This window comes from Schistocerca americana, chromosome 1 (genome assembly GCF_021461395.2).
Source record: "Schistocerca americana isolate TAMUIC-IGC-003095 chromosome 1, iqSchAmer2.1, whole genome shotgun sequence".
NCBI classification, from domain to species: domain Eukaryota; kingdom Metazoa; phylum Arthropoda; class Insecta; order Orthoptera; family Acrididae; genus Schistocerca; species Schistocerca americana.
The window spans coordinates 176,754,505-176,769,672 of NC_060119.1; the positions used below are offsets into that span (position 1 = coordinate 176,754,505).

A 15,168-nucleotide genomic window follows, 5' to 3' on the forward strand; every position below is an offset into this window, starting at 1 on the left:
ACCCCTCCGTATCCGCATCCAGAGACGCCTGTGGGCTGAGGATGACACGACGGCCGGTCATTACCGATGTGCTTTGAGTTTAAGTTAATGTAAAGTAAGCTACCTGATGTCACTGGCGACCACTACGCAGGCGCCTCCCACCAATTTCAATTTTCTTTTACATCCCCTTCTGAAGTGAACTTTCCCAAATAGAGATTTGACTCTCCAGATAGCGCCTGTACTATTTCTGTTCCAGTGACATCGCTGTTTTATTTATTTATTGACGGTAAACTTGTGGTAGCCACCTTTCCGATTACGCACACTTCTCGCTCAGGTACATATTTCTGCTTTATTTTGTCTGGTATTGTGTGACGGAAGCGTTCACCGCGTCTTTCAGTCTCCGGAACAGCCAGGTCGGGTGACCTCTTCCATGTATCTCTTGGTATAATATGCAGATTCACTTTACAGTTGAAATATTGCTACGTACAAATATCTTTTGATAAGCACTAGAACAATGTGTGATCAGTCTACCACACTTTCATTTATCTGTAGGTTTTGTTAAAGAACAGTTTCTGCAGCGTAGAAATTCTTCATCCGAGGCCAGATTCCTTGCTCGAACAAGGACCACATCTCTGCGTGATATTAAGCTATTTACTGACACTTTCTGAGGTACAGTGCATTTTCCGGCGTGGAGAGTTGCTCAGCACTTAGGTGGAGTCTAACTGCAGAGCTGAAGTGCTCACACTCACCTTTGGTGGCGTCCTGGCCGCCGACGATGCGGCCCCGGAAGCGGCCGAACCCCCGGTGGATTCCGCTGTGCGGGATGCGACGAATAGGCAGCTCGGCCGCTGAAAGGAAAGAAGTGGAGGCGTGAGTGAGAGGGTCATGTACAGCTACTTGGTACTGGAAACAGCATAAGAGGTTATAATAACAGCCTACGTAGATGATGCGCTTTTATACTCAATGACTGTATGCGCTCTAGCCGTAGGTGATGGACGGTAATGACCTAAACTCATCAGGCAGAATAGTTTGAATAAATAAAAGATAACTAATACAAGTAACTCGTATCGATACTAATGTGTTGAAAATAGCCATAATACACGTTCGGTTGACTATATCGTCAATTTATTCATAATTTAATATATTTCCTGCAGTTTCAAAGTGACGTAAGAATGCTCGTTTACGTTCAAATTGTTCGCTCGATCTATCACACCGACAGGTACTGTCTTACATTATAATAAAACATAGTATCATTCGTGCATGAATTACGGGTCTTTATCTGGTTGTCACATGTAGTGCTGCCTGTGTTTCCCAAGCTGAACGATACCACACTACCTTTGACTCTATTAAAACAGCCGCTATAGCGTGCGTGCATCGTTCAGGCTCCCTAGTATCCGAAAGCATGTATAGTTCTTTTGATAACTACACTATGTGATCAAAAGTATCCGAACACCTGGCTGAAAATGACTTACAAGTTCGTGGCGCCCTCCATCGCTGATGCTGAATTCAGTATGGTGTTGGCGCACCCTTAGCCTTGATGTCAGCTTCCGCTCTCGCAGGCATACCATCAATCAGGTGTTTGAAGGTTTCTTGGGGAATGGCAGCCCATTCTTCACGCAGTGCTGCACTGAGAACAGATATCGATGTCGGTCGGTGAGGCCTGGCAAGAAATCGGCGTTCCAAAACATCCCAAAGGTGTTCTAAAGGATTCAGGTCAGGACTCTGTGCAGGCCAGTCCATTACAGGGATATTACAGTTGTGTAACCACTCAGCCACAGACCGTGCATTATGAACAGGTGCTCGATCGTGTTGAAAGATGCAGCCGCCATCCCCGAATTGTTCTTCAACAGTGGGAAGCAAGAAGGTGTTTAAAACATCAATGCAGGCCTGTGCTCTCATAGTGCTACGCAAAACAAGGGGTGCAAGCGCTCTCCATGAAAAACACGACCACACCATAACAACACCGCCTCCGAATTTTACTGTTAGCACTACACACGCTGGTAGATGTTCACCGGGCATTCGCCGTACCCACACCCCGCCATCTGATCGCCACATTGTGTACCGTGATTCGTCATTCCACGCAACGTTCTTCCACTGTTCAATCGTGCGATGTTTACGCTCCTTACACCAAGCGAGGCGTCGTTTGGCATTTACTGGAAGTGTGGAATTCCTATGTGATGGTCTGGATAGATGTCTGCCTATTACACATAACGACCATCTTCAACTGTCGGCAGTCTCTATCAGTCAACAGACGAGTTCGGCCTGTACGCTTTTGTGCTGTACGTGTCCCTTCACGTTTCCACTTCACTATCACATCGGAAACAGTTGATCTAGGGATGGTTAGGAGTGTGGAGATCTCGTGTACAGACGGATGACGCAAGTGACAGCCCATCACCTGACAACGTTCGAAGTCCGTGAGTTCCGCGGGGTGCCCCATCCTGCCCTCTCACTATCTCTAATGACTACTGAGGTCGCTGATATGGAGTACCTGGCTGTATGTGGCAGCACAATGCACCTAATATGAAAAACGTATGTTTTTGGGTGTGTCCGAATACTTTGCATCACATAGTGTAGCTAGCTGTGCACATCTTCAGTGAGTGAATATCATTCCATGACATGCTTTTAGAAGAAAGAATAATCCATTTAATAAAAGATACACGCTGACCAGGACGCGTGGCAGAGTAGTAATGAAACCCGAATGAAAAGTGGGGTAAAAGTCCTTACAGAAAAGGTGAACTGTTCCAGTACGAGCTGGGAGCGTCGCTGAAAGGCCCCAGCAGCTACTGTATTAGGTAGCATCAGAGGCACCACACAATCAAACGTAGCTAAAGTGGCGAGTGAGCCGTGCGACACCCGCCGTGCTTCTCACTCCAACGTTTCCACTACCCCTTCCGTTGCGACTTGATTATCTGTATTCAAGTGTCATCTCCTACAGAATTCGGAAAACTAACTGGAAACACGCAAGTATTGTTTGGAACATCCTGATACTGTAGCTGTACCCTAAGAGTGAAACGTTTCTTGACTGCACAGCTACATATGATCATTTGTAATTATGCTGCGGTGCACAGTTGGGTACGATCAGCGATATCCTGACTTGTTTGCCTTGATCACTTTATAATTTCGCAGGCGAACCCGGCAGTGCCTCGCAATTACTAAATATGTATGGGACTCGGATGTACGTCCTGATATCCTTCTGCCTCCTCTCTCACTTCTTCGTCCTCTCTTTGTCCTCCTCTTACTCCCCATCATACCTCTCCTCCATCATTGGCTTACGGGTATGAGAAACGTCTCCTGCTGCTAGATCTGTGAGAATAGTAGCTTCAGTGACACTATTTCGTATAGTCTCAATCTCAAAACGGTAGTTTTATACCATACATATTTAAAAAAAACGTAGCCTATGTCTGTCCGCGCGTTTGTTAGAGTGTCGTAAATAAATTTGAAGTAAACTGGTCAAGTACTTTTCAAGAATTTTGATAACAAAGTTTAACAACGACTTGTTGTATACGGTACTTTAGAGAGGTGAACAAATCGCTTTCAATGCTAAAAGTTTATTCACTAACTCTGCCACATAACACTTATTATCTAAGGCCGTCGCCAACCTTCAAATACCGAATGCTTTTGTAATTACTACAAACTGTAAGCTCATAATCAATTTGAAATTTCATGAGCATGCTACCTAGATGCTCTTAAAATCTTAATGTTTATACAAGACTTCACTATGGGCTTGTGCTGACGACCTCGTGAGCTGAAAAGTCATCCGGCAAAGTAAGGTGGCACATTAAACAGCACGAAAACACAAAACAACACCAGAAACGAAGGAAGTTATACGAATTTTTCTGTGAATTACTACTATTTATTAATGACAGGCCTGAGCAGATACAGCAGCATGACCATTGGTACCTACATACCAATATTTAAAGATACATAGCAAATAATTTATATTTTAAAATGAACCTGTCATGCCACGTAATGATGATAAAAAATGATATAACTGCACAAATAAGTAATCGAAAATATGTAAAGAGTTGTGAAATAGAATAATTTTCAATCTTGGTTAATTTAGTCAACCTAGGGAGCATTCTAAACGTTACTTCCCGGTTTTTTGGGTAGGAATTAAAAAGATACGGAAAACAAAATACATGAGCAACACCACGAATGCCATTGCGCAAAACAAACCACATGTGACACTAATTATCTTTTTAAAACTTTGTTATTATTTCCTATGTATTAGTTATCATTTAAAATTGAAGTAATCACTGAATAAAACAGGTTTTTCTCATTTCTAAAAATGTTATTAACTATTCAAAGTAACTACGGTGTTCCATCAAAGTTCCAGGGTTCACAGTGTTCCGTCAGAAGAAAAGTTTGGGAATCCCTTGTGTAGGTAGCTTTCAAACGTAATTAAAAGTCTAAATGACAATGCGTAAGAAAGGCAGATAAAGAAAATGAATAAGACATGATCCTAGAAAAACAAAATGACATACAGGGAGTTACTGAAATGTTAATCTATGACACACAGACAGGAAACTTGTGTAAACCAGGCAAAAAGGGGCAGATTGCAGAAATACGTAGAAGGCATGTCCCAAGGAGAACTCTCCCGAAGAATAACAAAGAAGAAATTGATATTTCTAATGGCATAAACAGGTGATGCAGTAATGTCGCCAGAGATTAACACAGGATTGACTGGTGCTGCTCCCGTATAGGTTTACGCTATCCCTAGGAATAATTTTGTTCAACTAAGTTTACTTGTTGAGCTTTCGATACAAATGGAGAAGTAGCGCACCATGTATCTGTCTTAAAATAGGCGGATTCTCAGTGCCGAAAACAGCCAAATGGGACGGAAATGTGCCGACGACGACTTGAGAGTTGCCCTGCACGTGCAAACGCGTTTGGGCTGTCGCATGAGTACTCTGGAGGGAGGGGGGAAGCAGACGAAATACTTAGCAACAAGGCATTCATACACGGGACGTGGGTGTATACATCTCATCTGATCAGCCGTGTCAACCAGAAACATCGCCAGAACTCTTCCGAACAGAACCGGAACCCTTCAGTTCTTCGAATAAATAATATTCTCGCACCTCCTTGTCTTACCAGTCCACGTGTACCTACGAGCGAAGTAAAAATTTCCTGTGCGTTGTGTCGTTATTTTAGTATGTGCTATAGTGAATTTTGATACTCTTTGCCTTGCTCTCTGAATCTTTCATTTGACACAAAGTAAATTCTAGAAAAATTAGACATCAAGAGGTTATTAATACGAAAATTCATCAATGTAATAGAAAATTTTACTCTCAACAGTACAGCAAGCATGAATGAATGGTTTTAAAACTAACTTCGTTTTCCATGATTATTATCTGGAGAACAACTTCCTTGGATAAACACTGAGTTTGTGACAACACATCCATGATAAATCTAGGAAACTTTAAATTTCTTCGGTCCATGTGAATAAATCCACTTGGACAGCGGGTACAGAAGGTCCGTGGAATTACGCTGCCAAGAAGTTATCGACAGCAGGTACATGCTAAACCTAATTACTAACTTCTTATTAAAAATGAAATTCCTCCAGCTGTACTTAAGATTTTATATTTACTTCGCTACTAGTTTCGGATCTGAAAATTCGGTGTATTTGCCACTACCTTGATATCCTGGTAATTTTTAGTAAAAGTTTCGATGAACATCTTGAGTACTTTAGAGAAATTCTGTTGCGTCTTCGCAATGTTGGAATCTGTGTTTAAGCCATGAAAAGTGTGGTTTGCGCAACTCGAATTTTATTTTTGTGGCACCTAACCTCCGCCCAAGGTGGTGGAGTAGACCAGAGCCGCACTAAAGCTCATTTTATTGGCTTGATCTTTTTAGAAAAATATTACCAAGTTTGCCCAGGTCGTGGCACCTCTACATGGCCTCAGAAAAAGGGGGAGGAGATTTGAGTGGGAAGCGTCCCAGGAAGCAGCGTTTGGGGCCTCGTAGACCGCTTAGGCAGCTGCCCCGGTGCTTGTCATGTTCGACTTCAATGAGGAGTTTATGTTCCACACCTTTGCATCGATAGGTGGTGTTGCAGCGATACTTTTACTGGAGGACAATGGGAAGAAGCTGCCTATTACTTACATTTCGCGTGCCCTTTTCTCGCTTAGAGCCAAATATTCTGTATACGAGCAAGACACTGGCGGAGTTGTTCAGAGTTGAGAAGCTTATAATCTGTCTTGAGCTCCGTCCATTCTTGTTAGTAAGCGATAACCAGACCCTTAACTAGGTAGTAGTAAGGCCGAGACGTAACAGATGTATGACGTAGGGGGGGGGGGGGGGGGGGCGGCGGCGGCATGAGTATTTCTGCATTTCAGTGTAAGTTTAAGTAGAGTATACTGTTGCATGTGACCCAAGTAGGGTGATCGGGGAGGTACAATATCACCTCTTGGATAAAGGGGTCTGTGAACCCAATGAACGTGATGCCTCAGGCCATAAAGCTCGTCCAGTCTTAAGAGAATGTCCTCTGCTTTATAAAGATGTTGCAGAACAACAGGATTCTGGCCTGGAGCTAAGTGAGCTGAATGAGACAATCAGGAAAAAGGAAACGGTTAGAGCGTAATTTTTGAAGGGGAACACACTGTGTTGCACCTCACGGGAAAGTCATGCGGTTAAAATAGGTTTACTGAAGTATATGATACCTCGTAGATGGTCATCGGCGGGACCAAGATGAAGATTAGAAAGCAGTTCATCTAGAAGGCCATGGACGAGCAGATTGGGGGCTTTGTATCGACCTGTATGACGTGTGCATTTAGTAGGCTATCACTGAATAGTAACCAAGGGTTCCTGGCATCGGAATGGATGTATGTTGATCTTGTAAGGCTTTTCCCAAGTTCGTGAGAGAGAGTACTGGTGTACACACACACACACACACACACACACACACGCACACACACACACACACACACACACACACACGTGTGGACGGATTTACACATTTCTGTTGGTTGACTCTGAAGTATGGTACTACTTCCCAGTTTTCGAAATCCCTTCACTCTATATTTGGAACCTTTGGCCCATGTACACTGTTACTTACTGATCACTCCCCGAATTTCGCCTCTGCAGCTTTCCACAAAGTCTCTTGAAACTGGTAGCAGTCACTCCGTAACAGCTGTGTATTTCCCAAATCCATACTTTTCAGACCGAGTGAGCCGGAATTTGCATGTAGCCTTTATCGGTTTCCACCATAAACACCGTACCCGTAGGGATAGCTCATTACCTTTGTTGAGGTGTGTGCTCAATACAGACAAGCATGAAACCCATAATCAAACACCGGCTTCCCTTATGTTCGGTTTTAGGCCAAACTTTCACTTGTCCAATCTACAGGCGTCCGACAACTTTCTCCTGAGACAGCTGATGCTGCGCAAATTGGAGCTAAATGCAAACGTGCGAGGAGTAATCTAAAACTCGCCCATGAGAAGCTAGAGAGCCATTTATAATGCTGAGAGGCGGCCATCTCGTTAAGGTCTGGCGACAGCGTCTGGATTAAGAATTTTGCAGCAGTGAGCCGTGAGGAAGATAACGCGATGGGGAAACTCTTACCCATATTTGTGGGCTCAGTTCAAATCCTTCGCTCCATGACGCTGGTGACCTTCATCGTCAAAAATCTTCAGACCGGGCGAATTTTTAGTGTTCACATTTCTCAAACAAAGCTCTTTCAAAAAGCTGGCGCTTCCCAGTAGCATAAAGTTATGTGGTGTCGCACTGAAGGTGGTATACTCTGAAAACTGAAATATTTGTTATTTCACTAGCGAGGTGAACCACTTTCGTATTTTAGATGTAACTCATATGCTTCATTATAAATCAATTGTGAAAGGCTCCTTGAGAAACCGGGGAGTTGGTCGCTATATCGGACAGCAACGAGATTCAATCGGGAAGTTTTGTTCTGTGGTAGTCTGGTGTATTTGATATGTGGTACCACCATGCTATAATCCCTGTGATGTTCAGTTCTTTCACGTTCACGAGCCAATTTGAATACCCACCCATCGGCTCCAGCATGGCCAGCGCGCGTTGACCGAGTGCTGTCGACTTGGACCACAATTGCTGAGACTGGGCTCCGTGGCTGCAGCTGCGGTGCTGCCTACCGGGGCGGCCTCAGACCATGCCTAGCGATCAACTAGCTAAGATCGGAGAGACGACCTGTGCTGGATGAGCACGTGCACCGACCCAACGACAAGTGGGACCTACCCACTAATCCTCTAGTCAGCAAACGATTTCCACCCATGGTCCAATCTATTTTGTTCAATGTATGTGGGAGATCCGGATATCCAGAAAGTGTATCGTGTCAAGTTGCACTGCGTTACAGACCCTGTTGGCTAATCAAGCAAGGTGAATTGTTTTCTGCAAACCCTTGCTCTTCATTATTAATTGACAAAGAAACGTTGTGCTATCTTGTGTGCCCTATTTAGTCGCCCTGACTGGTTTTTGAATGATTATCAGTCAACGTTATGGGCTTCTTTTGATTACTGTGTAGTTTACCGGGCTCTCTCAATCGAACTATTGTTGGGCAGGCTTGAAGTTTATTTGCTGTAGCTGCTAGCTCGAAATGCAAACTATATCGCAGTATTTGTCAACACTGATGTTTTAAAGGGATGCAGATTTTATTTTTATTTATTTGTATATATTTTTTTGCAATTTAACCTTCTTAAAGGAAAACTGTAAAGTTGATGGCCACCCATAAGTGGTGTTATATTTTTTAAGAAAATAATTATGATCATCATGGTTATTATACATCTCGATAGTAAAATCGATTGGGTTTTCGTTTCAGACGCATGTTTTGTGCTACATACAAACAAAAATTTGTTGTTTTTGGGATTTTGTTGCGCACAAATCGCGAACCCGGCACCACCACTCCCAGTACCACCACAATTACTGAAATATTTGGTAGTATAGGAATCAGAAAGTTTGTGCTAGTTTCAAAATCTATGAAACATGTGACTTACCATCAGATTTAGAGAAATCATATTTCCGAAGCATCTTTACTGTTCAGGGACAAAGATAACATGACCGCTCTGAACGAGTAGTGGATAAGATCTTTGCTCTGTATTTAACGTTATCGGTGGTGCGCTTGGTCGCTAGACAATTGTGCAGTGCTAGGGCATTCTTATTAGGGGCATAGTAGCGAGCAGTTGAGTATTGGAGGAGGAGATCTGATATTTGTGAATCTGGGAGAAATTATCTGGAAGACTTTATTATTTAAATGAAAATCTTTTTATAAAGATATTTCCTTGACTGTATGGATGGAGAGGTTCAAGGTAACAATTGTACGCACGAGAATGAAATATTTGTTTATCAGAATTATCGCTTGAAGGAAACCCAACAGACAACTAATAATATTCATGAATAGTGTTAAGTTGATCTCTTTGGTTTCATTATGTCACAAATAACTCAACTGGTCTAAATGACTAATTTTTGTAATGAGAAAATCTCGTAATTGTGAAAGGTGGCTACACTGAGCCACAGCGCCAGAGATTGCGCCAAAGAGTATTATTCAGCCGCCTCCACGGAGTGCTTGGGGAGAGCTCGTAGTAGTCAGTGCCTGTCGAGGTCTCGTGGTAGTCAGTTCTTGGGGAGAGCTCGTAGTAGAGTGTTTGTTGAGATGTGCTAGTAGGCAGTGCTTGTTGAGATGTGATATTGGAGAGTTCTGGTTGAGATGTGGTAGTAGCGTGTCGGTGTGGAGAGATTGTAATGTTTAGAGTGCTTTTCATCAATATAAATTAAGGTAACAAACTACTTTTCTTTTTTTTCTCATTATTTCAATGTCCTGAATAATGCGTCATTACAGGTTCAGTCAACAAAGCATCTGGCTTGTGTTCTTGTATTAGAGTGCAATTCTGCTTTCCTTACGCAATTATAGTATTTCTATTTTTAGTTACTTCAGTATAAATGGTATTTAAAATTTCTTGTCTTGTTGAAGAAGAACCGTGCCAGATGTGTACGTTGAGTCACACTCCCACACACAGAACAACTACACTTGTGCTTTGGTTTAGTAGGTTTTATAGTTGCTGGGGACTTAATTAATTAACTGTGTTAACGAAAATTTTCTTTCATTGTTTGTTGTTATTCTATGCAGTCACATTGCGTACAAATACTAGTCAGGGCCAACCGTTTACGAAACAGCGTAATCGGACATACAGCTACTAAAAATTTAAAAATTATTTTCAAACTATTTAATTAAGCCCCCATGCGCGTGGCGACCGCTGCTTCGGATCGTCCCTTGAAATACTTCTGATTGTAAAAATAGTAGACAGTAGTATTGTTGTAGTAATTTGTAGTTTAGTAATTGTAGTCTATTTTGCATGTGTAGATTTGGTAATTGTCATTCTTCTAATGGTATTTTTTCTCAGAATTTGATTTGTTGTCTTGTATACGCGTTTGACAATTTAGTGCAATTAATTCAATTGTTCGTTAATCGTGTTTGAAGGAAACATTTCGTGTGAATGGTATTGTTGGAGATAAAGAGTCATTGTGTGTAATTTTCGTACAGTGACGAGTTTTGTATGTTTTGTAAATGATTACGCGATCGATGAAAAAGGCAAAAATGATGAATAGTGAGAATGACGAAATTGTTAACATGGCGAACTCGCCAACAGAGGAAAACAGTATGATGGATAATGAAGTGGAAAACAATGTAATAAGTCGGGAAAATAGTCCGGAACCATTTCAAAATTTTTCTCAATCAGAAAATTCACAGAATACGAGATTAACGATAGAAGATTGTGAAATAGTATCGAACACAGACAGCTTTACAGCTATGACGAAGGAAGCTGGTTTTGTGGGAAATGTTAGGGGCGAAAGGAATTTCGAACAAGTTTATACGGAGCAATTGATGGGTGCAATATTAAATTTGGGATCACAAATAGGAACAATTAAAACAGAGATAGGAACAATTACAACTGGTATGGGAACAATGGAAACACGGTTAGACTCAGTGGGATCACAAATAGGAACAATTAGAACTGAGATGGGAACAATGGAAACACGGTTAGACTCACGAATAGGGACATGTTTCAAAAATATGAAAGATGAGTTAAAGAAAGAAATCAGAGAAGAAGTACAACCGATTTTGAATTCTCACAATAATAGATTAATTGCAGTAGAGATTAGACAAAGGGAACAGGATAGAGAACAGGAAGAAAGAGATCGCGTGATAGTACAAAAATTTTCAGAGTTAAATTTACAACGTGCAAAAGATAAGGAAGAAATATTTGAGAGAATCGAGGAATCCGTACCAAATGACAAATTAAATAACCTAACACAACAGTATGAACAGTTAACTACTAAATGTGTTAATACTGAAACGCGAGTCGCGACACTTACGGAAGACGTAAATAAACAGAAAGAACAAATAGGTCATTTATCGGAAAGAGTTGAGGAGATTTCAGACAAATTGACAAATCTTAGTTTAAATGGGGACAGAGATTCAGATGATACAGCACCATTGCCATTTGCAGAAACCGAAGAATACCAGAACATAAATAAACATGTTGAAAATCAGGGAAAATTTAATGAACGCGTGAAAAGGGAATTTGAGGCATTAAAAAAGCAAGTAAAACAAATTGAAGGCGAAATCGTAGGAAAAGACAGCAGAAGAAATCGAGAATCACAGATAGCAGAGGGCTTTGAAGAAAATAATTTGTTTCATTTACGGGATGCAACAAGAGGGCGCCAGGCGCGTGAATTTAACAATAATCTTCATTGGGACAGGGACAGACGCGGTAGGTCTTTGTCGCCACGAGGCGAAAACTTCGACTATAAACACTTTTTGACTGTTCGGAAATTTAAGATCTTCCGTAATTCTAAGAAAGACATACATCCATGTTCATGGTTAGATCAATTTATGTACGCACTCCCACCAAATTGGCCACTAAGTCACAAACTGGAATTTATGTGTGGATATTTAGAAAACGAACCGGCGACGCGGATGCGCGCACTCATTAGAGATTGTAATAATCTAAATGATTTTTATCATGCATTTCTATCGGCATATTGGTCCGAAAACACGCAAGACAGAGTCAAACATAGTCTGATTATGCAGCGTAATTTTAAACAGTCTGAGTTCCGCACGCCGGCAGAATACTTTGAAGACATGATTCGAAAGAATCAGTTCCTGTCCAACCCTTATAGCCCGACTGAATTAATTCGCATTTGTTTAACTAAGCTGCCACAATCCATAAGACAAATTGCTTTAGCCGGAAGATGTAAAGACGACATTGAGACTTTTAAGACTTTGTTGCAAGAACTTGAGTATGACAACGACGACGGGACCTCTTGTAACTTTTTCAGTAACAGTAATTACAATAGATTTTCAGAAAAAAGGGATAGTGATCGGAACGGGCGTTATATGGGTAACTTTGAGAATGACAGACGTAACAGACAGGACAATAGATACCAGCCTTATGACAATAACAGACGTTCTAACAGAAATTACACAGACAATTATAATAACGGTAATTCCTACCGGAATGATCAATCATACGGAAACAGTAATCGGTATCATCAAGACAGAAATTATTCATACAGTAATAGAAATTCTTACTACAGAAATAACCAGGGTAGTAGATACAACAATAATTTCCGAAGTGACAGTCGAAATTACACAAGAAGTAGTTATGCAGACAGACAGGAAAACAGAAATTTTAATAACAGACACAACCAAGAATTTGCATCTAACAGACAGGAGGGACCTAATTGGCATCCTCCACGTGACGGAACTTCAGAGAGACAAGTGCAAATAGTAGAAATTGATCCGCGAAATGACGCGAATAATCAAAGACGTGACGCAAACAATCGACAATGACTTGCAGCTTCGGCTTCTGGCAGCAATATAGACGGTTCAGAAAGTAATGACACTACGACTTTACACTACGTACGCCTGGAAGACACGAGAGACATTTTGTTAGACGAAAAGGAAAATAATGTAGACGCATTTTTACATCCTGTTATTGAAGTATGTGTGGGTAAGAATAAGTTCACTACAGTTTTAGATTCTGGGAGCCCATTGAATGTCATTCGTGAACCAGTTTTTCGTATATGTGTAAGAACTATTGCTTGTCCTGTGTTACCTGTTTCTAAAACTACAATTCGAGGAGCGATTTCTGGAAAAAGTGTGAAAGTCAAACAACAGACCAACTTAAATTTCGTTTGTCAAGGATACGAATTTTCTGCTAATTTTATTATTGTTCCATTACTCAGTACACAAATTATATTAGGTATGGAGTTTCTTAACGCACATAAGGCAATTTTGAACTTTAAAAAAGGAAGTGTGAATTTGACTGTTGCCGGAATGCCGAAATGTTTGAAATTTTTCGAGTGTTTAACAAGATCTGAATCAGATACAAAATGTTTAAGGTTTCTTACTTCTGATGTTTTCGTTGAGCATTATGACGACAGTGTGTTTATTCATGACAATGACAATAGATACAGAGACGCGATGGATGATATAATTAATAGCGAAGAATTAATTAATGAAAAGGTTAAGAAAGCTGAAGTGCCAGATGACGTTGCAAGAGAAGAGCTGCATCAAATTTTGACTTCACATGCTACAGTGTTTAGTCATCACACAGGAACTATACAAGGCTTACAATATTTATTTTAAAGTAAAAGAACACACACTATTTCGCGGGAGAACTTACGCTATTCCTTTGGCTTACAGAGACTAGGTTAAGAATGAACTTCAGTACATGTTAGATCAGGGCATTATTGAGCCTGCAGTCAGTCCTTATACTAGCCCATTACACGTTCTTAAAAAGGATGGGTCAATTCGTTTGGTTCTGGATTCCAGACAGATAAATAATATCATCATTCCTGAAACTGACCGCCCACAAAATTTAGATGAACTTCAACATTTCCATGGAATTAAAGTTTTATCGACGATTGATATGCGCGCAAGTTTTTGGCAAATAGAACTCCACCCTGATTGTAGAAAATACACTGCCTTTTTAGCCTTTGGTAACTGTTACCAGTTTCGGAAATTACCGTTTGGACTTACTGTATCTTCAGCAGCATTCATTCGTAGCTTAAACGAAATTTTACCTGTTTATCTTCGTGACAATATTACTTCATATGTTGACGACATTCTTATTGCTAAACGTTCTTGGAGTGAGCACAACAAAATTTTGGATTCATTATTACGTATCTTTGCAAGAGTTGGCACTACAGTGAACTTAAAAAATCTGAATTTGGTCGTTCTCAGGTGAAATTTCTCGGTCACATTATTTCTACAGAAGGTATTCTTCCTGATCCAGAAAAATTAGATGCTATTCAGTTCGCAATGACATTCTTTTTAAACGAAAATCGGTCAACTCTGGTTAGTTTGTATTCCTGATGAGTGGGTTAATAAGCGGATTTGGTACACGCATTTGAGTTATGCAAACTTTGGTCCCAGAAAATGCTTTCATAAATTACGGGAAAATTGCTACTTCACTAATATGGAAAAACGTATTCGATCTGCTCTTGCCAGATGCAAATTATGTCAAAAGGCTAAGCCGCCAACAATTTCTCACAGAGCACCGTTGTTTCCTATCATTCCAGCGAAATTAAAGGACATGGCTGCAGTCGATTTGTTCGGTCCAGTGGTTCGTTCTACTAATGGTTTTGCATACATTTTCGTAGCAGTGGAGTTGACATCAAAATATGTGTGTTTTACACCGTTACGCAAAGCAACAGCTCGTTCAGTATCTAACGCTTTCATCAAAAATTTTCTTAAAGAAGTGGGTCATGTTGATAAGGTTATATCAGATAATGGATCACAGTTTCGTTCTAAAATTTGGCTTCGTACTCTACGGCGTCGTAAAATTAAACCAATTTTTATTTCACTTTTTCACCCCCAATCTAACGCTTCAGAGACATGGATGAAGGAAATCAATAAATTGTGTCGTCTTTATTGTCATCAGAATCACAGAACGTGGGATCAGTATCTTCATATTTTTCAAAACATTCTGAATGAACTCCCTAATGATTCAACTTCTTTACCGCCTATATTGATATTAAAAAACAAAGCACCGACAAATCGCATATCTGAAATCGTTCCTTTTCCGCCTACACGGAAACTGCGGCATTCTGAAGTTGTGAACATGGCTCTGCAAAATATTGCATCTGCGGCTGCTAGAAGAGAGAAATCAGCTAAGCGTCCTGGTCGTTTAAAAATCTTGTCAGTTGGTCAAAAAGTGT

At 40.8% G+C, this 15,168-nt stretch overlaps 1 protein-coding gene across 1 annotated transcript in view; it reads right to left on the minus strand.

Moving 5' to 3' along the window:
• Positions 1-15,168, minus strand: part of LOC124613909 (trypsin-1-like) — a 90,400-nt gene that overhangs the window by 48,909 nt on the left and 26,323 nt on the right. Inside the window, exon 3 of the mRNA XM_047142693.1 lies at positions 729-882. Coding sequence (XP_046998649.1) covers positions 729-882 — 154 coding nt within the window. The remainder of the gene's footprint in view (positions 1-728; positions 883-15,168) is intronic.